Genomic DNA, 27,987 nt, shown 5'->3' with positions numbered 1-27,987 from the left:
GACAACTGAAACAGACACACCTTCTCAACACAGAACACGCACTTAACCCCTTCAATTCCCCCTAACTCATACCCGCCGGTTTGAACCCCGTACTCCTAATAACCCTCCCACCCCCACCTCTACTTTTCTCCTCCTCCCGTTTCCTTACTTTCTCCTCCGTAACCCACCCAGGAACGTCTCCCTCATCCACACTCATCTCCTTCTCCCTCACAACCCCAAATACACTCGGAAACCCCACCTCCCTCCACGCACTCTCACTCGATTCGCTCGCACGGCTCCTGATACCCGGTACCGCGAATCGGGACTGTAAGAGGTCGGGGTGGGTGTGTGCGACGAAGCCCTTGAGGAAGCCTTGCGATATCAGGCTGAGGACTATGGAGTTGATCTCGTCTGGTGTTGGATCGAGCAGGGGGAGGTGGTCGGTGTTCGTTTTGTGATCAGCCTCTTCTAATGACGGCGTACGCATCGGTGTCGGTGACTGTCCAAAGCCCGGCGTTGACGCGCTATCATTCTCGTTCTCCTGATGTTCATCCCCATCTTCATGCTCATCTTCCAGATCCGCGAAGTCCGGATCAACATAGCCGTTCTCCTGCTCATCCAGGCTGAATGCGCCGTTCGATTGCCCCGCCACCTCCCCCCGTGCCCTCGCATAGCTGAACCGCGCCGCATCCGCAATAGCATTAAACCGCACAAACGGCATACTTCCCTGACTCCCAAGGTTTCCCGCGTATCTCATAGTTTTCAGTATCAAACTCCGCCAGCAGAGAACCTCGCATCTGTTCCGGAGCTGCAAGAGTATACCCTTCCGGAGGAACCACTGCGCAGACGTATTGCCGTGTACCGTATGATCGAGATATACCTGCAGCCGTCCAACATCACCAGACCTGATAATACCGCATAGCTCGACGAACGGTCCCGAAATAGCATGCGCCGCCTGATCAACAATGAGTATCCGACTCGGTAAACGACCAATACACATCCCCCCCGCAATGAGATGGATCAGAATCAGTCGTCGTTGATTAATACAACTGTTACCCTTCATACACTGATCGTACGCGCTCTGAAGCGCACTAATCGCACGGTGGAAGTGATTCGCCGCAAAGTGGAATTTCCCCAAGAAATACAGGTACGTCACCCTCTGGCTCGCAGGATAATACGCCAAAGGCGGACTCGTCTTATCCAGCGTACCGAGGAGGAACTCCGCGTTACGAAGTTTGTTTGCACGATTGTAGAGGGACATGCAGCTGTTGAGGATTAGGTATGTGCCGCTGCTGAGGGAGTTTGGTGTGGGCGGTTGGGTGGGCCGCGAGCGCTGGATGCATTTGTTGAAGGCTTCGCGGAGGATGTTGGCTGTGTTTTCGGTGAAGGAGATTGTGCCTTCGTCTTCGGTTGTGGTGGTGGATTGGGTGGTGGAGGCGGTGAGGGTTGGGTCGCGGTCGAGGTTTATTGCTACGGTGCGGAGGATGGATGTTAGGTGGAGGACTAGGGGGATCATTATTGGGCCGGGGGGGTCGTCGCGGAGGGTGATGATGCATTGTCTGGGTGGGTGTTAGTTTTGGGGCGAGTGTGGGGTGGGTGGGTGCTACCTTGTGAGTTTTTCTATTTTACGGGCTTTGAGGAGGGCGGAGTCGTTGACGTAGTCGCGGACGTAGCGGAAGTATTGGGTTATGCTTTCGGTGAAGGCGGAGTGGCAGCTTAGTAGTTGGTCTGAGGGTAGGGATTGTTTGACCTTGGTCGATAGTGCTGAGTCTTTGGTGGCGGGATAGCGTTGGTTGAGTTCATTGTGGAGGTCTCCGTATGGTTGCCGCCGATCTTGTGGTAGACTATCGAAGTCCAAGATGATACAGCCAGTAAGAGCCTGGCCGTTCCTGTGACTGACGCTTTGAAGGATCTGGCCAAGGAAGGCATCTATTGTTGAGGACATTCTGGGCGGAGTCGAGGGAGGTTCATGCGGCCTTGGAGAAATGGCCGATCTATTGGGTGCAGACCAGTCCTCCGAGGTCGGCGTCGCTCGATGGCTGCTTTGTGCTGGTTGGCCAAAATGTCCTTGACCGTAAGCGTTCGTTGCGCTGAAGTCAGGATGGTCTGTAGAGTGGCTGCTGAACGATGGTGGTCGAGGCGGTCTGTTGGCTGTCGAGTTAAACCCCTGCTTGGGATCATGCGCCTTCTTCTCAAGACGAGCTTTATTGTAACGATCCCTCTCGGAGGCGTAGTCGTTGGCCGAGTGTGACACTGGCGGTCTCGGGTCCTGCCCAGAATTAAAGCTTGGGTGAGGATCTCTGTGTTTCCGAGGGATCGGAGCCCCTGGAAAGCCGCCGTTTATGTCTGATGTAGACGCTCGTCGAGGCCGCTCATGTGTCCCAAGGGCGGTATGCTTAGAATGACTCGGCTTTCCGCCCGCTATAATAGCATCAAGCGCAGCATTAGCGTTTGGTGGTGATGCCCGGTCTGATTGAAAACCTTGCGCATTCGAAGATTGATTCTCAAAGTCGTATGAAGCAGAACGTCTCGGTTTCGGTGCAAAGGATTTCTTTCCTCCCCTCGGAGAGGATCGTGATTGTGAGGATTTGTGATGGCCGTTGCCTGCAATGAGCGCGTCGAGTCTATCATTCGCGGAAGCCATCTTGGAATCATGAAGTTCACACGCGATCACGTGATGACAGTGAAAGTGATCTTAGCCACAGAAGGAGTGAATCAATAGTGCCTGGAACGGTGGGAGATGGCCTTTACAGTGCATAGAGTACAGTAAAGACGACAAGTTATCTACAGCTACATTTCCTTAATCGAAACAGGCACATTCCAGAGTTGATCCCACAACGCCAACGCTATGACCCATTTTTGAACGACCTGAAGCTCCCTCACAGCTGCTGGGCAGCTGCAATAATAATGTCCGCCACCTTCTTCACTTCCTCCTGTGCCTTTTGCATATCTCCTACTTCTACCCAGTCTCGTATGCCGGGGAAGAAAGCCTCGTCATATCCGCTCCATTTCTGAGGGCCGAATACGACATGCTTGAACTGTGTTCGGTTCACAAGACCAGATTCGTCCGTCAAGAATTTGTCGAACATCTCCAGTTTCATATTTCGTTCGAGCCGCTTTAGGCCCATCAAGCTGCTTTCGAATCCACCTGTTGCAAAGATTTGACTATGCCATTCGTTGTCGAAGTCGTTGAAGCGTGCGGCTGTGCTATCCAGTATCTCAACCGCCGATCGCAATGACTGCACGTCGAGCTTGCCTTGTTCGTTGTTCGTGTCTGGTAGCTCGCCGTTGACATCTTTGTCCAGTTTGTCTATATATCCTGCAAGAGCTTTGGCGTAAGCCGGTAGGTCTAAGTTGACTAGAGCATGATCTGAAAGTTCCAGGATGAGTAACCCCAGGATTTGAGCCATAGCTTTGTGATAAGTCCAGCCAGGATCACCGAACTTCTGCATCCAATCGTAGCTATCGTAGCAGCTGTGATACGGGAAGCGTTCGCCTTGAAAAGAGAGGTCGATCGAAGAAACACCGGCGATATCCTGAAATGCTACATAATCGCTTCCTGCGCCAAGTCCCTCAAGTGATTGTCCTAGGAGGTCCCAAGTTTCGTGCAAAGAATTGTTCGTGCCTGGGTTCGCGACCCTCGCGATAGTATTCTTTAGCGCTTTCTCGAGCATTGGCGAGCCGGCAGCATGGAACTCCGTACCACTGACTGCAACATCTAGATTGATGTACGCGATCGCGTTATGCCTCATGTCGTCCATACGACTCTCGACGTGTTCGGTTGAGCCAATCAGATTATACTCCTCACCATCCCAGCTTGCGAACTCTATTGTCCGCAAAGGTGCCCATCCTTGTTTCTGGAGCTCGCCAAACTGTCGGATGACTTCTAGCATCACAGCTGTTCCACTGCCAGGGTCAGCTGCGCCTGTACACCAAGCGTCCCGATGGTTGCCAACTATGATTCTTTTCTGATGCGTTTCGAAACCAGTGATGCTTCCGAGGATGTTGTAGATCGGTTGCCGCCTTTCTTCATCTTGAATGTTCTTGAGGTTCACCTTAGGTGAATCTGCGTTGCCGGTCCAGTACTCGACTGCAGGATCCCCGACCCAGTCGCCTTCCAGCCTTTCGCCGTAGCCCTGTAGTGAGTCAAGCAGGTGCTGAGCGTCCCTCCAAGAAAGCGGTATCGATGGGATTTTGTTCAGTCCCTCACTCTCGCTTGGCTCAATGCGCTTCTTCTCGCCAGGCAAGGAAGCAAAGCCAGGACTAAGAACATCCCCCACTACCCAAGACATCAGACTGACGGCACCTCGCTGAACACCATCCTCGGGCATGAAACGACCGTCAGGGTATACGGAGCCCTGCAAATTGCCATCCTGTGCGGGATCGGAGTAGATGATGCAGCCGGCAGCACCGGCCATCTCGGCTGCCTTCACTTTCAATGCTCGATCCCCTTGTGTGCCATAATACCTCACCAGCACGATAGCACCTTCTAGGGGTACATTCTTTGACTTGAGGTATTCGAAATCTTCTCGCGACCCATAGTTGGCGTAGACCAAGGGCCCTGTCACATCTCCCGAAGCAGAATGGCCATGGAAGACATATGTGTCTTCGTTGTCCTCCTCGAGTTCAGCCTCCCAGACCTTGTCCTCTGGCTCGGTTATGGCCACTCTCCTACCATCCTTTCGAGGGTAATTCAGGTAAACATCAAATCTCTCCATATGCACATCTGACAACCCACCAGCTTTGAACTCCTCTTCTATCCATTCTCCCAGCACATAGTTTCCTTCAGATCCAGCAATATGCGGGTACTGTGTTACCCTCTGTAAATACTTGGGTATATTATCCGACTCTTGTAGTCCATCCATAACATAATTTCGTATCGAGTCTGGCTTGAACATGTACATATTCCTTCTGTTGCCAAACCCAATTATATCCGATGCTATCAGTACATACATCAGCGCACCTATGATCATGATGCCGAACAATCTTCCAAGGATGACTGCGCGGTTGTTGTCCAGAGCCTGCCAATCAATGCTCGGCAGTCGCCACGAGGGTAAGAAACGTCGAAATGAAGGTAGACTCAGGGATGGTAATGAGTTCGTAAACGAAGTAAATCTCTTGAAACGGTAGGAAAGTAATGAACGATTCGAGTCCGAATCAGCCGGGTCCTCTATGTCCATCTCTTGCATTTCTCGACGGACTTCGGCCTCCTCATCGTCACCGAGGCCATCGAGAGAGTCGATACTCGATCGCTCAGACTCAACAGTGGGAGCAGCATAGTTTCCGCGAGGTGCTGTCTGTTCTTCGCCATCCAACAGACCTTGCCTTTCCGCATCGTCGCTTATCTCTTCTGGTCCAAGTCGGGAGTTGGGTGAAGACGGTCTTGAGGAGGTCGCTTCCTCATATGTGGGTATCGGAGCAAGATAGGAGAACGTGTGCTTCTCATCCGGCGCCATGATTGCGGACGAAAGTGGTCAAAGTCCCAAATGGATGATCAGGAAGGTCGTCCCGCAGGACGCTGTCGGCTATCTACGATTCATGTCGCATACAACGAGTTGGCCTTTGTTCGTCTTGTCCGCTCAGCTGCAATTCGGAGGTGCTGACGCGGAATGTTGAATGTGTCTGTGGTACGAGGCGAGCGAGGATGCAGTAATTACCCTGAGTTGAGAAGCAGTGAGCAGGAACTCGGCAATCGAGTACCCCGTGCCACTCTCGTCCTCGGAGGATTACGAACCCCCCAAGCCCGCTAACCGAGCAAGGGTCCTTGGCATATCTGATTGCGACTTCTTCTCTACAATTTACTTCTCTTTCGCCTTTCGCATCTCTTGACTTCTATCCAGTATCATACTGCGATATCAGGAATGCACTATCGCACCTTGTCCTCGAAGCTCCGTCATGTTCGACGTGCCTATGAGTAACAACATTCAAGTGACGACGCTTCAAGCTGTGCGACAATGCCAACGACTACGTTTATGCAGAATTGTAATCGATGGGCTTTGGTTAGTCTCATACGCAACCAGTTGCAAAACACCTACTTAGCTTCATCGCGATGCATGTGTGAAAGGAGGGAGGATGGGTCCAAGATGTAGCTGTAATCAAACTATGTGTCGTTCATGAAGTACTGACTTGCCCTCTACTCACATTGAATCCAAGCCCGGATGACTGAGCAAGTTGTCGTCAAATACTGTAGGTTGTGACGGTTGAAGTGGCACGAGTGCTCGTAGTGCTGGGGCACTACACTTCCAACTTGAAGCAGCGGAGTGAGATAGTAGACCAAATGGCGCTAGTGCTTGTTGCCTGAGGCCTCAGAGCTCTAGGCATAAGTGACGTATTACGTTGACTCGAGATGCCTGCGGCGCGTGGGTGAAATGCCACGAGAAGTAGCAGATCACCAACCCTGCACTAATGAAGGCAAGGTGAGCGCAGGAACAAACGCAGAAGCCTAGATATCACGACACTCGCTGAGCTATACTATGACTGGAATCTCCAGCTTTCCCTAACCTTCTACGCTGTCTCATCACCTTTCAACTGAGCCGAGATCTCGTACCCTCTAGCATTTCTCGTCTCTATAACCCATACCACCATCCACCGCTTGAGGCTCACCCTTGCTACCAACCAACAGTACACACTCTATACGACCATGTTGCTTCGGTTCGAATCGAAAAACGGGCAGTTCCGCCTCAACGCTGAGCCGACCGACACCTTCGCCTCTCTGAGCACAAAGATCCTTGACAACCTACCTCCGAACACAGATGCCTCCTCGCTAGTCATAAGTCCAAAGCCTGTTAGTGCGACTCCGAACGCCGATATAGAACGAAAGTTAGCAGATGTACCGAGGGTCAAGCTGGGTCAAGTAGGCTTGAAGCATGGCGACAAGCTATTTGTTGGCTACAGTGAGCAGGCGCACATGTCAAATGGCCACTCAACGAACGACACTCCAGGTACTGCTTCAAGAAAACTGAATGGACAGGTGGTAATGCCAGACCCAACAACAGTGGCTCTTCCCAGTATCACCTCTCCTACCCTGGTCAAGAGTCCCTGGGAAACAGTGAGGCAGTCTCCGCTAGACGACCGGTTAGACAGACTCGATGGCAAGATAAAGAGAGGACGAGATCACAAGATGTGCAGACATGGGCCGAAAGGCATGTGCGACTACTGCCAGCCACTCGAGCCATACGACAAAAATTACTTGGAAGAGAAGAAGATCAAGCACACCTCTTTCCATTCACATCTGCGAAAAATCAATTCGGCCACTAATAAGCCAGAGTTGAAGAGCTCGTATATGCCTCCTCTATCGGAGCCATACTACCGAGTAAGAAGAGACTGCCCGTCTGGACACCCACAATGGCCGGAAGGAATTTGCACAAAATGCCAGCCCAGTGCTATTACACTGCAGCCGCAGCCGTTCAGAATGGTTGACCATGTCGAGTTTGCCGATGCTCAAATGGTCGACCGCATGATTGACTTCTGGCGGAAATCTGGCTCTCAAAGAATAGGCTTCCTGTATGGTCGATACACAGAGTACGATCAGGTACCTCTGGGCATCAAGGCCGTAGTCGAAGCCATATACGAACCGCCGCAGTTCGGTGAAGTAGATGGTGTGTCATTGTTGGACTGGCCGAACGAGAAAGAAATCGACGAAGTCGCGCATCAGTGTGGCTTGGAAAGAGTCGGTGTCGTCTTCACTGACTTGATCACACCAGAAGACGGCAGTGGGCAGGCCGTTTGCAGAAGACATATCGACTCATACTTCCTTTCCTCGCTCGAAATCGCCTTTGCCTCCCGATATCAAGCAATGTACCCCAAGCCAACAAAATGGAGCGAGACTGGCCGCTTTGGGTCCAACTTCGTGACCTGCGTGGTCACTGGTGATGAAGATCAAGCTATCACAATCACCGCCTACCAAGCCTCAAATTCGTCCGTCGAGATGGTTCGAGCCGACATCGTTGAGCCCTCCGCTGACCCAACTGTTATGCTCGTGCAGGACGAAGACGATGAGGCTCTGCAGAACAAGAATCGTTACATCCCTGAAGTTTTCTATCGGCGAATCAACGAGTATGGTGCGAACGTGCAGGAAAATGCTAAACCCAGCTTTCCAGTCGAATACCTACTGGTCTCACTCACAGCAGGCATGCCGATCAACCCTCGGCCACAATTCACGAACAACAGCTTCCCTATCGAGAATCGCGAAGCCATCGCCGAAGGCCAGGACCCGAGACAAGTTTCGAAACAGTTACAAGAGACCAAGGTGTCGCCGGTAAAAGCCGTCTCGGACTTCCATCTCTTATGTTTCATCCGTGGTATGGGCGTTCTGAGCAAGGTAAGTCAACCCATGATACCACGAGACCACCGCTGACGAACGTTTAGGAAGAAGAAGCCATCCTATGCAGAGTAGCGACCGAGCACGATCAAGCAGACGCAATGGAATTATCCCGAACCAGTGGCTGGCAGACGTTAATGGCCATCCTGGAGTCGTATGGTGAGCGGCCCTCCAAGCGTTCATGGCCCGTGGACGAGGAAGAATCCCGTGAAGGGACACCTTCAGAACACCTTGCTAAGAGGTTCAAACAGGCGGCTAGCATTCAACCCTCGACCTAACAACGACACACCACCTCGAAGCGGCCGTTCGACGTCCATGCGAGTCATCCCTACCAGGACACATCCACAACCGATAGGGCGCAGACAGCGAGGAGAGGAGAACTTTACCAACTGCTGTAGCGTAGACCGAGGGAAGACCACCACATCTCGCCATGTGATTCGCAGCGATAGCCCGTAAGAAACACAGGCTCATTCATACCTCAGGGATCCGCGAAGCAACGTCGATCTTGCAAGTGCCGGATGATGGAGGAAGAGTCATGGTTGGATTGCGCTCACGAAGTGGAACAAAGGATGGTCAGTGGTCGATCGTCGTTTAAAGCAGATGATCTGCAGTTTAGGTTCGAGCATAGTTTGCTATGATGCTACCTGCCACGGGGCACTACTCTACCATAGCTGTCCGCAATCTATCCGATCCGGAACATTGTTGCCTGTGCTCTAAACTGTTTGCGCTCGAATTTCGCATCCACGGGTATGTGATAAGTCGTCACACAAAAGAAGTACGTGACAACAAGCTTCATCGAAAGCGTTCTAGAAGCAGGCGCACATGGCCTGAAACAAAGATGACCACGCAAGCCGGGAGAGGTGGCGAATAATCATTACTGCACGGCATGCAAGGTCCATCCTGAGGGAAAAGCTTCCAGAACGCACAAAGAAGCATGGTCGAGTCACGGGTCGAGGCGGTTTCATCATGATGATCACAGATTGGTTCACTGGAAGTGGTGGTCCGCTGCTGGGCTATTCCCTCACGGGACGTAGTGCTACTCTAGTTGTTCAGCTTGGGCTCTTCAGGTATGGTTCGACCCCAGCCGAAGTTCGATTACTGGTCCAACTCCACATCTGCTAGGGCTCTCAGGCGTGCATCAAGCAGGCAAAACGACGCCAAAGCACATCTTTACAGCAAGAAGCGAATTGAGAGGGTCGCTCAGGTCGCTGGCTTGCGCTCGCGGTCTGACTGTTACTCGTACTCTCTCAGCTGTCGAGTCCACATCAGTGTTTGCTGTTCCTCATTTTGCTCGCTCTCAGATTATAGCTATACACACCAATACCAGACCTCTCCCTGTCGCGTCGCAGCAGCTTCCAACGTACGCTATTCCATCGAAACCAACCGTTGGGCTAAAGTTGTATTGGGTGCTACATTAGTCGGTCGCGCCTGCCATCAACACCTGAAGCTTACTGCAACATCCCGACAAGGACTCGAATCTCGACTCGAGCCTACTGTCGCAGCTTCCCAATCCGATCGTATTGCTCCTGCCTCTTCCATCACCAACACCATCTAATTGCCGACGTCTATCGCTACGCCGATCTAGCGCTTCACATCAACAAATTGAACAAATCGATACTTGCAGCTTGATTTACTCCGCATCTCAAGAACTGTACGACCATCCCAACCCGAGTCATTGTCGCTGCGCCCTACCAGCTTGGGAGCATTGCAACAGCTGCCACTGTGACTGCCGGCCAAATGAGCTAGCTGTCGAGCAGCGACATGTTCTGCTATCGAAGCTGAATTACTTGGCCGCCGCACCATCTTGGCTCGATGGACCCTTCAGCTTGCCGGGTCATCTACATAGATGAAAGGTTTAATACTGAAAGATGGATCTCAAGAGATGGCATCGGTCCCGCGACTGACAGGCTACGGAGATCCTCTACATCAGATTTTGAATTGTTGCCGCCAGATTTGCAGGTCAATGTGAATGCATTCCTCAGTGTCTTCAACCAAGGTAGCCTCGATGCAGCCTCTTCCCATGCGCTCGCTAACCAAAGCACAGTCTACGTATGTCGCTCCGGCCGATCCTTCTCCATCAAACTCGCCGAAATCCACGACAAGGTCAAACCTGATTGCACGCCTATTCTGGCCTGCTTCGATGTCGGCTCACAAAAGAAACACGACTTCCTTGCACGATCGCGCCCTCGTATTGCTCTCGACTCCGAGTCTCCGCTTCCATCCCCAACTTTGCTAAAGAGAGAGCTCACCTTCTCCTCCGAGACGGATGAATCATATGGCTTGCAGTTACTGTCAAGGATAGCCTCGGATCTACAAGTGGAGGAAGGCGTGAAGCTGATTATACCAGTCGCCGTCGTTCAACCTCAGCGGAAAGACTCGTATGATCATGCAATACAGGAACACTGCTCCCAGGTCGAAGTTGCACGCGAGCCATATGGCTCAGAAACACAACCAGCCAAGCTCGCAGACACATCCGATATCATAGATCCGCAGCTCATGCTACAATGCTTAAATGCTGGCGCTTTGGACGTGGTCAAGGCCCCACTCGACAAGGCAGGAATCATGGGTCTGACCGTCCACGCATATCGAATATACAAGAGCGCAAAGGCCGAGCAGTCGCACTACATGTCGAAAGCCAGAGGACGTAAGCAGTCATGGGTCGGCATGGACGACGAAAAGCCATACGCCTATCTACGTGAGGCTATGGTGAGAAAGCTCCTCAAGGGAATATGTGATCCTCAAGACTTCATCGAAGATTATCAGCATCGCGATCTATTTGTGGAGCAGCACAGGAAAGCACTTATCGCTGAAGAAGTCGGTAAATGGAGTTTCAGCGGTCAGGACTTCTCTGATGACGAGCTTGTTTATGCTGGTTACTACATGCTTAATCATGCTTTGACAATGCCAGAGGTCGAAAAGTGGCGCTTGTCCGAAGGTATGTTCTGCATATGCATCACGTCTACAGACACCACTAACCTGTGAAGGCGAACTACTGCGCTTCATGCAAGGCTGTCGGATAGCCTACAATTCTTTCGTCCTCTACCATAATTTCAAGCACGCAGTAGATGTACTGCAGTCGACCTTCTACTTCTTGACACAAATAGGTCTATTACCACCATACCCTGAGGGTTCTAAGCCGGCAAAGTATGCAAACGACAAGTCATCCATCGCGAAACTGCTAGGTCCTTTCGAAGCGCTCACCTTGCTCATCTCGGCTATCGGCCACGATGTGGGACATCCTGGTGTAAACAACATGTTTCTGGTCAAGCTGAACGCACCACTTGCACAACTGTATAACGATACATCCGTACTAGAGGCCTTCCACTGCGCCGCATACTCACAGATCCTGCGCAGGCACTGGCCGACGGTATTCCATGACAAGGCTATCCGAAAACTGATGATCAGCTCCATTCTCGCCACTGACATGGGCTGTCATTCCGACTACATGCAACAGCTTGGAAATTTACAGGAGAAGATTCACGAGAGTAAGACCACAGACGGTTGGGCTCCGAAGGATGTCGAGGCATTTCGGGTGCTGACTTGTGGCCTACTTATCAAATGCGCCGACATCAGCAACGTCGCGCGGCCTTGGGCTGTGGCTGAGAAATGGACCTACAAGCTACAGGAGGAGTTTGCACATCAAGGAGAAATGGAAAGGGGCATAGGTATGGAGACAACACTTTTCGGCGGGCCCCCAGAGATTGGCAACATGCTCAAGTTGGCGAACGGTCAGATCGGGTTTATGACGATCTTCGCCCACCCTCTCTTTGCCAACTTGGCGGATGTCATCCCCGCAATGAGCTTTGCTGCAGATGAGATTCTCGTCAACAAAGGTGTGTGGTTTACTAAAGCTGAGCATGAGAAACAAAGAAAGATGCTCAAGACGCGAGGAGGTATTGGCGATGGTGGCATCAGCCCACGATCTCAAAGCCCAGCTGATACCAACAGAAAAAGTTATTTCCCCACTTCACCACTCCGAGACAAGATCGATGCGGATAAGGAATTGGACAAGGCTAATGGGGCACGGAAGTCTTCGTCTTTGAGGCAAGCAGAGGCATTCACAACTCCTGAGCAACAGCCAGATTCGATACCAGTATCCGCCAATCACGTTACAGAAGCAGGAACATCTTCTACAGACCAAACTGGAACCGGCGAAAATAACCAGCGATCAAACGGTATTACAGAAAGGTCAGATTCGCAGAGTGCCACACCGAGACAACAGCCAGTTGACAGCGGCTCGACCTCGCACGATAGTGTTACTGATGTTGAACTGAACGACAAGCGAAAGGACAATGAGGTTTCGATGCGTGCAGGGGTCTCGGCACTGCCCGCTGAAGATTCACACAGACCTCGCACGGACAACTCGGCGGACTCTACCGATGATGCACTTGCGAAGTTCAGGTTTGCCACTTCCGACGTCGAGCAGCCTGTGAGGACGTACGATCCTCAGCAGCACTATCCGGCAGTCCACCCTAGCGCTCGAGCGAGTGCACCAATGAACGATATGGATCATCAAGCCATGCTAGCCACCATGGCTGTTGCCGAGGACAAAGGCAGGGCAGTGGAGAGCGAATCAGCAATCCCTGATAGAAAACCAGATCACATCGACGGCGGCGACATAACGCCGACCGCGTCTACGGTAGCTGCCAGTGACACTACCGGCGACCGGAGCGAAGAAGCATTGTCGTCGCCTCAGACTAGGGAGAGCCAGAGCACGACTCGAGATCGTGCTATCAGTGCATCTGGACAGCATATGGCACCGTTCGACCCAGCTTACAGTTTGAAGAGCCAGGATAGCGCGAGTCAGGAAGGGAGCAAGCAGGACTTCCGGACGACAATTTTCAGCAACGGTGATAGCGCGAGCGACGAGCGCTCAAATTTCGAAGATAAGGGAAATCGAAAGCTCAGCACTAAGACTCTGGGTAGAAAACGCTCGAAGCTCAAGATGAGCTTGGCATTTTGGAAGAAACGAGGCAGTGATCGGAGTCTGCCTGAGGAGGCTAGGAGGGATATTTCCTCAGCGCGGTCAACACAGTCATGACACACAATGCCGAAATTGGGGCTGATAAGCTCCTGCAATTAACGGTTATCAATACAGCCACGTTCGACGACTTTTACGAGCACTCACGATCAGCGATGACGAATAGCGGGTCGATGCTCTCTCACTAGCGATACATTCTCTTGGGCGGCCCTGTGTGCGACCAGTGGCTATGGAGGAATGGACAAGGCGCGGTGCGCTTCAGTCGGGCTGGAACGACGGACTGCGTACGGCGTCGGGCTCTGAGCTGTAATCATTGGCACGCTCATCTTGGCACGCTTTGTCGTGTCAATTTCGTGGAAGTCCTATGAAAGAAAGCCACGAGCATGCACGATTCATTGCCAAAGGCAGCTTGGACCCAACGATATCTGGTGCTCTTACGCACCACTGTGCCACGGGTCGTGCTGCTGCCTAACAGCATTTGGAAGGTGCCCCCGCTTTTTGGCGGCTAAGCATGAAGTGGCCTCCCGTCCCAACGACACGAATAGCAGTGGAGGAGGGTTACAGTAGGCGATAGGGCGATACCTGCCTCGCTGCGAAGCATACCACAGCTGCAGCGTATATCAGCGTGATTGTGGACGATACTATAGTATTGGTAGAGGATATATGTTGATGTTAATGTCATATGTGTTTATCGCTTCCTTTGTGGGGCTTCTGCAGGGTTGAATGCGTGCCGTTTCACCTAGATGTTTGCGTGGTGTGCTGGCAAACGAGGACACAAATGTGGGGACGATCCATCGTCCCTTCCGCGATTCACAATGCAGGAATGACGCTGTTCTGCTCTCACTGTTTGTACATCTTTACACCTTCAATGGCACAACGGGACGTCCAGGGATTGTCAAACGATGCTTATGATTGCCACTGACAGGTACTGGCAACCTGCAAACAGGCAGTATGGGCCTTTGTCCCGTTGGCCCACGTTCATTGAGACCGGGCAGCGGCACGAGTTACCAAAGTCATGCTGGGTACACCTCTTTTCCAGCATGTTGTCTACGGATACATGCATAGGCTGCAACGTATAGCAACCAGTGGCAGAAAGTTTGCTTCGCCTTGTGTGACGGCAAAGACATACGCAAAATACATAATCAGGTTCCATTCTCACAATTCACCACTACCGCTTTCCTTGTCCCTTCATCCTTTCAATAGCTGACTGCAGCAACAAGATCATCAACCATGATCTTCACCTTCTTGACGAGCCTCTCTGCTTTTGTGTCCTCAGGGACATCTTTTTCCTCTGGCTCAGCGGGTCGGATCTACGAGACGAGCCATGGTGTCGAGATTGGCTCCCTTTCGCCTTGTCGAGTACTATTGGCCTCAACTTACTCATACTCTTATTCGACCTGTACTCGTTCTATGCCCATGGCACAATCTTCGGCAGTGCATGTTCTGACATGGACGCTGCATGTGAGTACTTTGCTTATACTGATTCTAGACGACGCTGACAAGCTATCAGTCTTGCTCATATGGCTCGTACTTTTCATAATGCTGTGTGACAGGCTTGCAGAAGCTAAGGAGAGACAAAAGGAGTATAAGGAAGCTTGAGAATCGAGGCGAGACAGTGCCTGAGTTTTCAGAGGGGCATACTTGACCATGATGCCTACGACATCTGTGAGTGGATTCCGACAGCATCCTGATCAACTACTGATATTCTTGACAGAGGAAAGTTCATCTCCCTTGTCCTTGAGAGCAAAGCTCTGTATGTCCTTCAACAAGCATTTGATCCTACAGCAGTGGAAGCTCGGCCATGGAATTTGGCGGTTGATTCATAATAACTCAGATTCCACCGAGATCTCATGTGGAAAGAGTCCTTGAGAAGACTGTCTACGGCCTCATTCGTGTATGGAAATGCTCCTAGTGTCCGGTGATACAGCACATTAAAGTCACGCTCCAAACACAATCCTTTTCACGCAATACCGTCAGCGTCTGAAACAAATCAACGAGTTCGCTTGTTGCTTGCAGCATCGTATATCGAGAGTAACACACCCTTCTAAGCCTTGCTCACCCTGCTATGCCGCAGCTTATCTTGGCTGTTTCAACATGCTCAAATTCTGCTCATTGTGTCATACCTGGTGTCATCGTGACTGGTAAACGATGAGGACAGATACTTATACTTCCTATTCTATATGCAACGAATCAATCATCTTGTATATCAGGACTGGATGATCTGTCGACCAGGCCTCTGTCCTGACGATACCGCTGTGGTAGCACCGGTACGCTTGCAATACAGAGGCAATACACTCCTATTGCCGGCAAAAGACCCTGCGCGAGGTGGAGATGCCAGCTGCGAGTTGCGTACGATGCCCCGATAATGCTGCCGCCCAGAAAAGAGGCAGCCAGACATATATGGACTGTCGATCCAAATTCCCGATAGGCATCAGTGAGTGAGGGTGCTGTGAGCAGGACGGCCACAAGGTACAGTCCGCCGATCAACGCGTAATCTAGGGGCCAGGATCCAGGGAAGATGTTACTTGAAAGGTAGTAGGATAGGAACACCCCAAAAGACTTGAGTGTGAGCTTTTCCTTGAGGTCGTGATGATTGTCCATGGACTCACGGACACGACACCTCAGGTGAAGCAATTAACGGCAAAACAACATGCCACACATATCCATCCATAACCGCGGTCTGGGGGACGTTCCGGCTCGCTGTCTTCTGCGCCTTGGGATGTAGATGTGCTGCAGTCCTCGGTGCGAAACGCGGTGCTGCCTCGGATACTAGACAAGGCGGTAGATAGCGGCATGTAGCGCAGAGCACTTCAAGACGTGACTACAAGATTGCTTGTTATCGAAGAAAGAGGTACCGTACCATCTCTGAGCAGCGGAATTCAAACGTCCTTGACCTGAACCTTAACCATGTGGAAACTTATCTGCCGATCGCCAATGCTCCTGCCAAACCAAACGCTAGAACTTATGCTTTCGGTGCTCGTTATGCCTGGGGTTTAGGCACGGCAGCCTGCAGTGATTTAACGATTATCTAGTCCGAGCGTCCCTGGAAACCGCACAGCACCGCCCGGAGATCACCGCTCCTCAGGAGGCATATCCCTACTGTCAACGCAGCCAATCGCGTTATTACAAGAGCGACGGTCTCTCATGCTCCCACCACTTCGGACTTCTCCTATGTTCGCTCTACCGACCAATAGCAGATCGATTTGGACGGCGGATAGCCACGCCATTTGACCATAAATTCTACATATCAGCAGAGGAGACTATCGTGATAAGTACTGAGGAATCAAGACTTCTCGATCTGCCTTCTGTCAGCCGTCCCTCTACACTGCATACCTGACCCCATCCCCTCAGCCCATTTCCCTCCCACCATTGACGACAAGCCGACAAAATGACTACCACCAACCAAACAACAACATCCACTACCCTTCCCACCCACAGCAATGGAACCATAACCCCACCCCACTCCCTCAAAGATGAAGACATCAAATCCAAACCCCACAGCGAACCAAAACACACCCACGGCATGCGCAACATCAACCCCCTAACCGCCATCTCCCACGCCTCCCACGCCGGCGCCCCCACCATCCCCTCCGTCCCCAAATTCGTCTCCTTCCAAGCCAACCGCACCTTCCAACTCCAACACATGGCCGCCGTCTTCCGCCACTGGTCCCGCCAGTCCTACGTCTTCGGGCAGAGCGGCCATATCTCCGTCCGGGACCCCGAATACACAAATGCGTTCTGGACGAATCCACTGGGCGTGCACTTCGGGCTGCTCCGTGCGAGCGATATGATTCTGCTGAGTTTGGATGGGGAGGTCCTTCATCCAGCTCAACATCCTGATGCGAAGATGTTAGAGGGGCTGAAGGGGCATGAGAGTTCCCACCGTGCGAAGACGCGACCTGCAAATGCGGCGGGGTTCCTGATTCATGCAGCGTTGCATAGACGCCGGGCTGATGTCCACGCTGCGTGTCACGCTCATACGCCGTATGGACGGGCGTATTCGGCTTTCGCGAAGCCGCTCGAGATGACGACGCAGGATGTGTGTAAGTTCTTTGAGCGCCACAGCGTGTATGAGTCTTATGGTGGTGTTGTTCTTGCGGAGGAGGAGGGCGAGTTGATCGCTGATGCATTGGGGCCGGAGAACATGGGTGTTATTTTGAGGAATCATGGGTTGTTGACTGTGGGGGAGACGGTTGATCATGCGGGGTGGCTGTTTGATGTTATGGAGGCGGCGTGCCGGGATCAGCTTATGATTGATGCGGCGGAGGCGGCGGCTGAGAAGCAGGGGAAGAGCTATAAGAGGTGTTTGATTGGGCGGGAGGAGGCGGAGTATAATCGGGAGATGGAGGGGGGAGCGGAGATCTGCTATGCGGAGTTTCAGGCTTATTATGATTATGAGTTTGAGATGTGTGGTGGGGATTTTGCGAAATGAGGTAGATAGTTTAGCTAGACTCCTAAGAACTGGATTCTGAGTCTTGGGGGCACCCCAGTGCATAAAACGAGACCTGTTCGTCGATTATATCGCTGTGCCACTGTTGCTGATTTTGAGCTTTTGGCGGCACGCCAGCAGGCCTGAATGAACCTGTTGCACTGGTTCGAGAGTCCTGGGCTCCCCAGTATACAAATCCAGACCTACCCGTAGCCTCGCCGGAAGACTAAGTTCTGACCTTCGAGTACCTAGTGGATGTTAAGATGTTGCTATGATTGGGGTGGATATTCAGCACAACTTGAATAGCTTGTGCGGCTTTCCAGTCTCAATGAGTTCAGACACATGTTTGCCATCCATGAATTCTTGGAAGTAGCATTCACCGATGAATGTCCACTCTTGCACTTGCCCATCAGCAACGGAATCGGGGCGCGAACGCAGCACGAACGGTGCCCTGCCGCCAAACAATGCGACGACAACATCGCCCTGACGTGTGCCAACAGGACAAAGGCCCATTCGGCCCGTCTGCAACTCGCCAAGGACTTGTCGGTTGCATTTCATGAGCATCATTGAAAATTTTTGGGCGTCTCCCTGTGATGCCAAAGGCATAAGGATATTCCGCACATGGGAACAGAACAGTGTCATCTCTGGATCGATCAACAGCCGGTTTTGCTGAATTGGCTTGTCCGGCGACTCCTTGTGGGTCATTGTCACATTCATGCTATTGTACTGCTCGGCCTGTTCTACCCAGTGCGCCGCGAAGTCAGGATATATTTCGCCTGGTGTCAGCCAGTGCGTGCGGTGAATGTTTTGTGCATCATCGCAATCTGCATGTTCTTTCATACCACCCTGAGTCAGTGCCATAATCATGTCGTCGAGGAGTTCCTGACACGTGCACCGTAAATTCAAGTCAGGTTCATGTTCTGTTGTACCTGTGTGCTTCATGAGATCACAGTGTTTTGGTGCTTTGCCAGTTTTCGGTGAGACGAGGCCTGACCAAATGAACTTCGAGGCACCAGGAAAGGTCATGCCATCTCCATCGTTGGCTTCGTCGTTCCTCAGCCACAGCTCATTATTCTTATCCCACCTACTGCTGAAATGTAACCACTCCGCCCTCTCAACAACTCCCAGTTGGTAACCTCGCAAGGCCAACAAACGCGGGTCTCGCTTCTGCCAGTCATCCAAGAGCTCGAGATCTATAGATGACTCTCCACAAGCATTGTGCCCTTGAGTTTCGCATATCTTTTCACCGAACGTAGCAAAGCTCGGAAGATGATTGATAGCCCATGATGGGGGTCCTCCAGAAGCATGTGCGTTGGTTTCCGTGTTTCGCAATGTATACGTGGCGTATCCGAGCGGGACGAGCGATCGGTACTGACGAATGCACCACTTTGTGAAGTCGACAAACACTTGGCTAACAGGCTTGAAATAGTCAGGTGCCACCAGAGGATCGAGGTTCGAGATGTCAAGGGTCTCCTTGCCCATACTCAGTATTCCAAAGAGCTTGTCCCTTGCATCTGTGGCATTGAATCCTTGACAGATATTCTCGAAGAGCTTGAATTTCCATTCGCTGGAACGAGACGTCATTCTCAGTCATCCCAGCAATTTTCTCAAAGGATTTCCATGGCTCAATCAGTCCAGTAACCTGCGTGTGAAGTCGACCAAATGCCATTGTCAGATATTGGTTCGCAAATAGGACTTCGTGCCATCCTACGGCTGCATTTCGACCACAAAGAACGGACACATCTGATCTTGCATTCCACACCTCTTGCAGTACCCACACGCGTCGGAACCATGGATTCTTGAAGAATGTGGATATGATACGAATCGCTTCAAGGCGATCCAAAGATCCACCTTCTTTCATGATTCTGCAGTCGAGCAGATCCCGGGCTATATGCCCCTCGGAGGTCCCGGGTGGGTACCGCCCTCTCTTTCGACCTTCTTCCGCTAACTGGGACATTGCGCGAATCAAGCCTGATGCGATAGTCTGATCAAGATTGTAGCCCAGCCAGACGCAAACACTATTTGCTTGGGCGAATATGTCTGACATGATGCTCACCTGATAGCTGCGTTCTTCGTAATCAGCTTGGTTAATGCAAAGGGCGTCCACCCACAAGAAGATATTCCTATCCTCCCAGCGTACGCTTCTCAAAGCTATTTCCAGATTGGCGGTGCAGGCGAACGTCTGGTGTCGTAAAGAGGGTTTGTTGCCATCATGAAGATAGTTTGCGAGATGGCTAACACGTATTTTCCGTGTTTCGTCCAAGCAACCCCAGCAGTAGGAGAGCCCCGTCCACTTCACTTGTATCCATGGGTAGGGGAATCTCGCTACAACAACATTGACGCCGGCTTCCTCAGGACCTTGAAGGAGCCAAGCGAGTCGGATCTCTTTCTTCTCTCGATCAAGCTTGTCGTAGAGGGAGTAGTCATTCTCGATCTTCCTGGTTGTAGCAGCTTCGTCATCTTGGTAAGGCTCGTAATTATCCTCAGAAAGCAGTCTGTCTTTTGTCAATCCTTCAGGCGTGTCACACTGGGACAGAAATTTTCTAGCTGTGCGAGGGAACCGGAAGGATCTATCTTCTCGAGCCCTGGTCACCATTTCTCGAAATCCGAGGTCCTTTATACCCTGGATGAATGTCGGCCTTAGGTCTTGCGCATCAATGACAACGGACCGAAGGTCACATCTGGTAGAAGACTGTCTTTGTAGAACACACTTTTGGCACAGGCTGATTCTATCGCAGGTATGACAATGGAAAAAGCATTCTTTCTCGGAGAACGTCTTGTCACAAAAGGTGCATTTGACGCGTTTAGTCGTGACACCACGTGAAGGATCAACACCTACATTCGCCATAGTGGTCAGCTCAATTTAGCATTCGAGGAAGGAGGAACTTGAATAGAAGGCTTCTCAAATCTGCATGAGCAGCACATCATGTTGCTGATGCTACTGCGTCTGTCGTGACGGCAGCAGTGAGGCTCATTCAAATATGATACCTTGGAGGGGAACATCCTTGTCAGTCACGTTTCATCACTCCAAAGGCCAGCAGAAGGGTGGCGGAACTAGCACAGCCTTGATTTCTCAATGCTGATAGAAGGTAATAGACGAGATGCAGAGACGCCCGACTGATCCACATTCATATGCTATCTCACGATCGATCGATTAGTCGCTTTGCAATTTGGGAATCAACATTAGGGCCACTGCTGCAATACAGTCGGAAGGCACGCTCGGCACCAAACAAACTTCAGCATGTAGATGTCCGGACATGCGTGGACACCAAGAGCACATATTCTTGGCGCGGCAATGCTGAATCTGGAGCCCGCCTGGGGTCTTGGGGGGCCTTTAGAGGTTCAGTGCTCAGCGGGACACGCCAGGCGGTTGACAAAATAATTGGCAAAGTCCCGATTCGGCCTCGTCCGTTCACCGTATTCTTAGAAACCAGCTATGCACATCTAGGCATGCCTAGCTCGCCCTAGAGCACCTCTAGTGATTACATTTTAGGCATGGAGCGCCTAACCTGGACTTTGCCAATTATTTTGTCAACCGCCTGACGCTGCCTAGGCTCAACGGTGATCACCGATATTACGTGAACGTCATGTGATATGGGACTTGCAAAAGGTTTAGAGCGTTGACCCCTAAATTTTTTGCCTAGAAGCACGAATTTTGGTGATCGCTGACCCTAAAACTTTCATGGTCGGAATACTCTCCGAGTCTATGAGGTTCACGTTTCAATAATCACCACTGAGCTAGGTATATACAATAGATGCGCCAACGACGAATTGGGATGTCCCCTGAAGAGACTCCGCGATACGCCAAACACCAGACTCGTACATGATTAGTCTCTCAGTATCCCAAACACGATCCCCATCAAGGCACCTGACGCAAAGCAAGCTAACGCATCGTACACCACTCGAGTACGAAAATCTTCTTCTGCTTGCTCCTCGGCGCGCTGAGCTAGGATCTCAGTCCACTTCTCAACTTCAGCTTCGCAGGTAGGACAAAGCTTGAACTCTTCCGCAATAAGCGTTTGGGCTTCTGCCGGACTTTGAACTGAAGGACTTGATTCGAGCCCAAAGAGGCCCATGAGCAGTGAACCAAGACCTCGGTCATGCTCCGCCACTCGATCATGCTCCGCCGCTGGTTCGTGATGCTCGGTCAAGTAATCGTGTGTACCAGATCTCAAATATCTCCTCAGAATAGTTAACAAGCCAGGATCTTTATCTTCTTGCTGGCCACCATCGAGTCACCTATTCACATAACTGTCTTTTCCAACCATAGGGTTGTGGCCCTCGTAGTACTTAGAGTCCGACTCAAGTGTATCAGCCGGGCCATCAAATCTGGAGAATTGTTTTCGCTCAGCTTCACTAGCGAACCTCGCCTTACCAGCCTCAACCTCTGCACGTGTAACACTCAGCATAGTTTTTGGCAGGCCCATCGAGGCAAGGAACTGTACCGACTCCTTGAACTCAAGTTCCTTGCGTTTGCTATCCCAGTGGAGCTCTTCAGCCATCAGGTCGATGACCTTCGGAAGAGCTTCGAGAGCAGCTTGTGCGTTCAGGAATGCAAGTCGTGTTCGTCGGGCGAGGACATCAATTGGCCTCTGTGCGAATTCATGACGGACAGCATAGCGTACCTCGCCGTCAATGTACGGGTACAAAGGTGAGAGTCGCTTGCCTCGGACTGGGAATCGGTCCTCAGTCGCATCGCCAAGTGCTGCGACTGTCCAGGCTCTGTCACCATAGGCCTCAGCAAGATGCTTCGCAACTTCTGTCTCAATACCGAAATGCTGGATAAGGTTGATGAAGAGTGTTTTGGAGTAACCGTGTGCACCTGCCAGTCTGACCTGATGCGTCTGGCAAGTTCCATCGAGTGGTGCTGCATCATCGATCATTTCAGTACCGGAGATATGTGCTCGCTCTGTAATTGGCTTGGTCTGCAACTTGAATTGCTTAATGGCCTCGTCAACAGCATCTTCAGCCATCTGTCGATAAGTAGTCCATTTGCCACCCGCACATGTAAGAAGACCAGAATCGGAGACTGTGACAAGGTGGTTTCGGACAAGAGATTCCGTGTTTCGCGCGTTGGGATCCTTGACCAGAGGTCGAATGCCGGACCATGCAGCCAGGACGTCACCACGACGAACGTTGATATCGGATGCCAGGTAATTCTTGATCTCACTCAAGATCCAGTTGATTTCGTCCTCACCAGGTTGCGGGTTCTGCTTGATCTCACAGGGAGCGTCAGTTGTGCCTGCAATTGTGTTACCTTGCCATGGAAGGAAGAAGATGACTCGGCCGTCGGATGTAGACGGATCGATCAATCCCATCTTCTGCGGAGAGTAGTAGCCAGGAAGAATGATGTGGACACCGGAGCTTGGAGCGACGATTTCCTTGACCTGTGGTTCGTCGAGCTTCCGGATCGAGTCGCAGAATGGGCCGGTTGCATTGATGATACCTTTTGCTCTGATTCGGACAGGTGCTGACGGCTTGCCGTTCGCTTCAGCGACGAGATCTTTACAGACTGCACCGCAAAGCTTGCCTTGAGCATCCTTGTTCAGTTCTGTGACTTCCATGTGGTTGACGACTGTAGCACCGTAAAGAGCAGCGGTAGCAGCAATGCCAATGTTCATTCTGCTATCATTGTGCGCACCATCGTAGTAGACCAGAGCTCCGACCAAATTATCCTTTCTGAGCATAGGGAATGCATCCAGAGCCTTCGATTTTGTCATGAAGTAGCTAGTCTCGATACCTTCACTACCAGCTAGAAAGTCGTAGAACTTGGTACCGGCCCAGAAGTACGGAGCTTGCCACCAGTGCTGAAGAGGAATCATAATCGGTAACCAATGAGACAGATGCGGTGCAGTATCGAGGAAATATTTTCGTTCTCGAAGTGCTTCCTTGACCAGGGCATATTGATTGTAGTCCAATTCCCATACTGCTTTCTCGAGGTATCGAACACCTCCATGAACCAGTTTCGTGCTTTTGCTAGATGTACCGGAAGCAAAGTCATCTCTTTCGACCATTGCCACTTTCAGACCTCGTGTCACTGCGTCGAGAGCAATACCAGCACCTGTGGCACCACCGCCAATGACGAGGAGATCGTACTCCTCACCAGCATCTTGCTCGCCCTGCAGTGCCTTGTTACTCGTCTCTTCTGCCTCTGCAGTCGGCTTCGAATCTGTCGACTTTTTCAGTCTTGACCATGTATTCGCGGCTTGTTGTGTGAGGGGCGTTTCCGAAGACTCCCCTACCAGACCACCACTCTTTCTCAGGTCTGCTATCGATTCCTCTCGAGATTTGACTAGAGGGAACTTCGGGGGGATGATATTTCCATCCGCATCGGTGGGAATTGGGACGGCAGCGCCCTCGGATCCAGGAACACTGATGGGCTTGTAGGAGATGTAGAAGATGGTACCACCCACTGCTGCAGCGGCAGCACCGCCATAGAGCGTGGGCTTCGCGAGCCGGCGGATTGACTGACGCCAGGCCATGATGTCAGTGAGATAGTGTTACGGAGAAAGAAATTGTTCAACAATGGCTGGCCATCTGCCAGACAGTAATGAGGAACCGCGACGAGAAGTAGGAAGGGCCCGGAGAAGTGTTTATACTCTCCTGCTAAGGAGAAAATATGGATTCAAGGTTTATCTGGGGTTCTTGAGAGCTTCATCTGCCCACTGGCAAGCAAAGCCTTCACGTGGTGCTCCGCAGCTCTTGCACATCGTCGCCTCAAACAGCTCGGAGAGAAGTCGGGAAAGCAGGACCGAGAAAGCTGGTCATGAGAGTTCGGTCTGGCAAGCCCGAAATTATACGACCAAGATCCATCTTGGTACTAGATCTAGCCGTGCTTGGCAAGATTCGGGTGTCCTTCTACCTGTTATTGTGTAACTTGATTAACTTGAATTGTCTCTCGTCCAGCCTCGCAGTAACGGCGCTTACGGCGCATCACATCGAATACACAAAGTGCTTCTTCATATCAGGCCTTTCTCTCCCATACGTCCGAACAAACCACTAGCATCCAAATATATCTCGTTCCTCCTGATCATCAGCTTGCCCTCTTGCTCTTCCAGCCAAACACTCATCATCGCCGGTATCGTGATCATATCCTTCTCTGGATCATCTCCCTTGACCACATAGTTGATTTTTGCAGCCTGATACAGCTTGTTTGGAGCGACGAAGTCGAAGTACACAATCTCGTGTGTCATTATGTCAAGTGCTTTGAATGCCATGTCGAAGAAGCCTTGAGCATTTTCCCTGCCTGTGGCAACTGGATTGTTGGCATATTGCAATTCAACGTTGGAAGTAAAGAACTTCTCGGTGCAATGTTTCGCATCAAGTGTTGCTGTTGATTTGTGAAAGTCAAGAAGCCATGATTCGAGGGCATCTCGGGTGGTAAGGGTGGGATTTATGGACGTCATGCTGAATGTGCCTATACGATGCTGTGATCTTCACGACTCAATCGCAACCACCCATTGTCTCAACTATACAGCAGCTTTATGCTTCGTATGCCGCCAAGTTGTATTCTTGAGGTTGGTCAGCTAGGTGAAGCTGCTTATCAATACCAGCGGAGGAAGCAGGCTTATCCCCGGGAACTCAACGTGAGCGCTTTTAAGCAAAGATTGCCTCAAATTGAGATGAGGCACACAAGGTGAGTTCACGAACTTATGTCACGAAACAGCACCCCATGAAGGAGAAGGAATAATCCACATTCAGTGCACGCTATATCCAACAAACCCTAGATACTTTTAAAATCTTGCTTGGACCTTGTTCTGGGTATCTTGCAGAGCCCAATCACTTCTCATCTTCTTGCTTCGGACCTTATCAGCTTGCTGACTGGTGAAGCCCTTGGCCTGTGTGGCTGGGTTGTACCCAAGACCGTTCTTCTTTCCGACCTCGGCATCGGACACTGATGTGGCGACCTGACCATCTGGTCGCTTGTACACAGTGACGACGACTGCACCACCAAGACCAAGGTTGTGCTGTAGACAGACCTTGGTTCCCTCCTTCAGTCTGTTGTTGGCCCAGCCTCGAAGGTGCCAGACGAGCTCGGCGCACTGTGCTAGACCTGTTGCGCCGAGTGGGTGACCCTTCGAAATCAGGCCGCCAGATGGGTTGATGACATACTTGTTGCCTTTGTATGTGATGTCGCCACTTCGAACGAGCTCGTGAGCCTTGCCTGGGTCGGATAGACCAAGAGCATCGATGACACACATCTCATTGGCAGAGAAGCAATCGTGGAGCTCGACAACAGAAACATCCTTTGGTGTGACACCGGCCTCCTTCATAGCAACCTGGCCGGCGTGTCTGGACATCTGGAAGCCAACAAGGTCCATAGCGGACCTACTGAAAAGTTCTGGCGAATCAGTCGCCATAGCTTGACCTGCGATCATGATGGCCTGGTCCTTAACTTGTGGGTGGGAGTCCAAGAAGTCCTGCGAGCAAACCACGACAGCTGCACCACCATCCGAGGTCGGACAGCATTGTAGCTTGGTTAGAGGTGAATGGATCATTGTTGAATTCTGGATCTGTTCAAGAGTGTACTCGTCTGTGAACTGAGAATACGGGTTCCTCTTCGAGTGCTCGTGGTTGACACGGGCGATCTCAGCAAAGTCCTCGTCCTTAGCACCAAACTTCTCGATGTACTCTCGGCCAGCGTTACCGAAGAGTTGTGCGGCACCCGGAGCATTTGTGACACCTCTTGTCTCTTTCATCATCTTATTTGTGGTCATGGTTGGGTTGACTCGATCGTTGAAGTATGCTTGAAGGGAACCTGGGTTCATTTTCTCGAAGCCAACGACTAGGACGCAGTCGGCTGCGCCGTATGCAACAGCTTGGCGGGCCATCTGCAAGCCAGTCGAGCCTGTGCTGCAGTTGTTGTTGACATTGTAGACTGGGATCTGGGTCATGCCAAACTGGTAGAAGACTGCCTGTCCGCATGTAGAGTCACCATAGCAGTAGCATGCCACGCCCTGGTCGACCTCATCGTAGTTAATCTGGGCATCGAGCATAGCCTTGACACCAGCTTCGAACCCAAGTTCTGTGTAGTCGACCTTGCCTCTGGGCTTGATGAACTTGGTCTGCTATTGTTAGCGAAGTCGTGCATAGGGCTCCAAGTCTCTTACCATGCCGACGCCTATCACGTAGGCGGGAGCTGCCTTTCTGCCCATCTTGCTTGTGTTGTTGTGGATATGTGTTCGAGTAGAAATTTTGGATCCAAGACGGCACAATTGTGAGTGTTGGCTGTAGTTTGAGCGATGTTGAGAACAACAAGACGATTGCGCTTGATGCAATATATCAACCAAAGGCAATACTGGGAGAACTGCGACGGCGAACCGAACAAGACCACAAACGTGCTGAACGTTCCTCGGATTCGGCCCAGGTCAACCTCGGCATCTGTCGTGACGGTCTAGCCACTTCCTCCCCGCAAAAAGTAAAGCCCGGGGGCAATGAATGCCAGGGTGCCTTTAGCCACTCATAGGTCGACCAAGCTGCATATCCGACTCGTATGGCGACCCCCATCCACCTGGCAGCAAGAGCTTCGGAAGCATTTGAGCCAAGCACCTCACTTCGTACGGCGGTACCACGGCCAGCGACAGCACCTGTCTTGCTCCTGGTGTCATGGTGGTGGCCTGGTAGCACGGATCTGCGAAGCCGTTGCCGTCTATCATGGCACGGAAAGATCCTATCACTACTGCAGTATTACTGCACACTGGTGTGCAGAGTCGAGTCAGACAGGTCTGCTCTTACTTGCCTCGCTTATGACATGCAGAGCAACCAGCTTTGCACGTTTTCGAACTCTGAAAACCATGAATCCCCCACTTCAGGCTCTTGGAGCGATGAGCGTGAGAGCAGAATACAGCCAATCAAGTGCGTCCTTTCGTCTCACAAGCTGCAGTTGACGTCATGAAGCTGGGATCTCGGCTGCGTCCAATCAAAGGCCAGTACGCTAGCCTGAAATCGACATGCCCCACCAATTCCGTTGTGTGAAGTTCAAGTTGGCATGTGTAAGGAAATGGCATGATGTACGGTGGTCCATGTCCGCAGCTTGCATACAGCTCGCTTGTGTAAACACAGAGAGCATACAAGGACTCAGTAGCGAACACTCCTCTTCTGCTACATCTGTGAGCTCCAGACCGCTCACCGCGTCTCCCATAGTCGCCAACACGAGCTATATACAACTGCCCAGCCTCAGATGCGAACGAATCCCAACAGTCCCCCACCATTCGACTATCGGGGAACAAAGGGTTCGAGGATTGGGATACACAAAGGCCGATCGAGCGAAGCTACTGG

The 27,987-nt window shown here is 51.5% G+C and overlaps 9 protein-coding genes across 9 annotated transcripts; 3 read left to right on the top strand and 6 right to left on the bottom strand.

Annotated features, from left to right (window-relative positions):
* Positions 1-61: 61 nt before the first annotated feature.
* PMZ80_007350 (uncharacterized protein) lies at positions 62-2,623 on the bottom strand (the record flags this gene model as incomplete). The annotated part of the gene is made up of 2 exons (XM_064875758.1): positions 62-1,538; positions 1,587-2,623. 2 exons carry the CDS (start codon positions 2,621-2,623, stop codon positions 62-64), a joined length of 2,514 nt encoding a protein of 837 aa, XP_064728022.1.
* Positions 2,624-2,858: 235 nt separating this feature from the next.
* PMZ80_007349 (uncharacterized protein) lies at positions 2,859-5,435 on the bottom strand (the record flags this gene model as incomplete). The annotated part of the gene is made up of 1 exon (XM_064875757.1): positions 2,859-5,435. One exon carries the CDS (start codon positions 5,433-5,435, stop codon positions 2,859-2,861), a length of 2,577 nt encoding a protein of 858 aa, XP_064728021.1.
* Positions 5,436-6,619: 1,184 nt separating this feature from the next.
* Positions 6,620-8,577, top strand: NPL4 (nuclear protein localization protein 4; the record flags this gene model as incomplete). Its single annotated transcript, XM_064875756.1, has 2 exons — positions 6,620-8,299; positions 8,347-8,577. The coding sequence occupies 2 exons, from the start codon at positions 6,620-6,622 to the stop codon at positions 8,575-8,577; spliced, it is 1,911 nt and encodes a 636-aa protein (XP_064728020.1).
* Positions 8,578-10,111: 1,534 nt separating this feature from the next.
* On the top strand, positions 10,112-13,340 carry PDE2 (3',5'-cyclic-nucleotide phosphodiesterase; the record flags this gene model as incomplete). The annotated part of the gene is made up of 3 exons (XM_064875755.1): positions 10,112-10,295; positions 10,344-11,234; positions 11,284-13,340. The coding sequence occupies 3 exons, from the start codon at positions 10,112-10,114 to the stop codon at positions 13,338-13,340; spliced, it is 3,132 nt and encodes a 1,043-aa protein (XP_064728019.1).
* Positions 13,341-16,668: 3,328 nt separating this feature from the next.
* Positions 16,669-17,712, top strand: PMZ80_007346 (uncharacterized protein; the record flags this gene model as incomplete). Its single annotated transcript, XM_064875754.1, has 1 exon — positions 16,669-17,712. One exon carries the CDS (start codon positions 16,669-16,671, stop codon positions 17,710-17,712), a length of 1,044 nt encoding a protein of 347 aa, XP_064728018.1.
* A 285-nt stretch (positions 17,713-17,997) lies between these two features.
* Positions 17,998-20,557, bottom strand: PMZ80_007345 (uncharacterized protein; the record flags this gene model as incomplete). Its single annotated transcript, XM_064875753.1, has 2 exons — positions 17,998-19,276; positions 19,449-20,557. The coding sequence occupies 2 exons, from the start codon at positions 20,555-20,557 to the stop codon at positions 17,998-18,000; spliced, it is 2,388 nt and encodes a 795-aa protein (XP_064728017.1).
* A 1,387-nt stretch (positions 20,558-21,944) lies between these two features.
* Positions 21,945-24,191, bottom strand: GUT2 (mitochondrial glycerol-3-phosphate dehydrogenase; the record flags this gene model as incomplete). Its single annotated transcript, XM_064875752.1, has 1 exon — positions 21,945-24,191. One exon carries the CDS (start codon positions 24,189-24,191, stop codon positions 21,945-21,947), a length of 2,247 nt encoding a protein of 748 aa, XP_064728016.1.
* A 477-nt stretch (positions 24,192-24,668) lies between these two features.
* PMZ80_007343 (uncharacterized protein) lies at positions 24,669-25,115 on the bottom strand (the record flags this gene model as incomplete). Its single annotated transcript, XM_064875751.1, has 1 exon — positions 24,669-25,115. The coding sequence occupies one exon, from the start codon at positions 25,113-25,115 to the stop codon at positions 24,669-24,671; it is 447 nt and encodes a 148-aa protein (XP_064728015.1).
* A 327-nt stretch (positions 25,116-25,442) lies between these two features.
* On the bottom strand, positions 25,443-26,864 carry PMZ80_007342 (uncharacterized protein; the record flags this gene model as incomplete). Its single annotated transcript, XM_064875750.1, has 2 exons — positions 25,443-26,774; positions 26,820-26,864. The coding sequence occupies 2 exons, from the start codon at positions 26,862-26,864 to the stop codon at positions 25,443-25,445; spliced, it is 1,377 nt and encodes a 458-aa protein (XP_064728014.1).
* Positions 26,865-27,987: the final 1,123 nt, after the last annotated feature.

This window comes from Knufia obscura (genome assembly GCF_036327395.1).
Source record: "Knufia obscura strain CCFEE 5817 isolate CBS 148926 chromosome Unknown scaffold_9, whole genome shotgun sequence".
In the NCBI taxonomy this organism is placed as follows: Eukaryota; Fungi; Ascomycota; class Eurotiomycetes; order Chaetothyriales; family Trichomeriaceae; genus Knufia; species Knufia obscura.
This window is presented reverse-complemented; position numbering and strand designations above follow the sequence as displayed.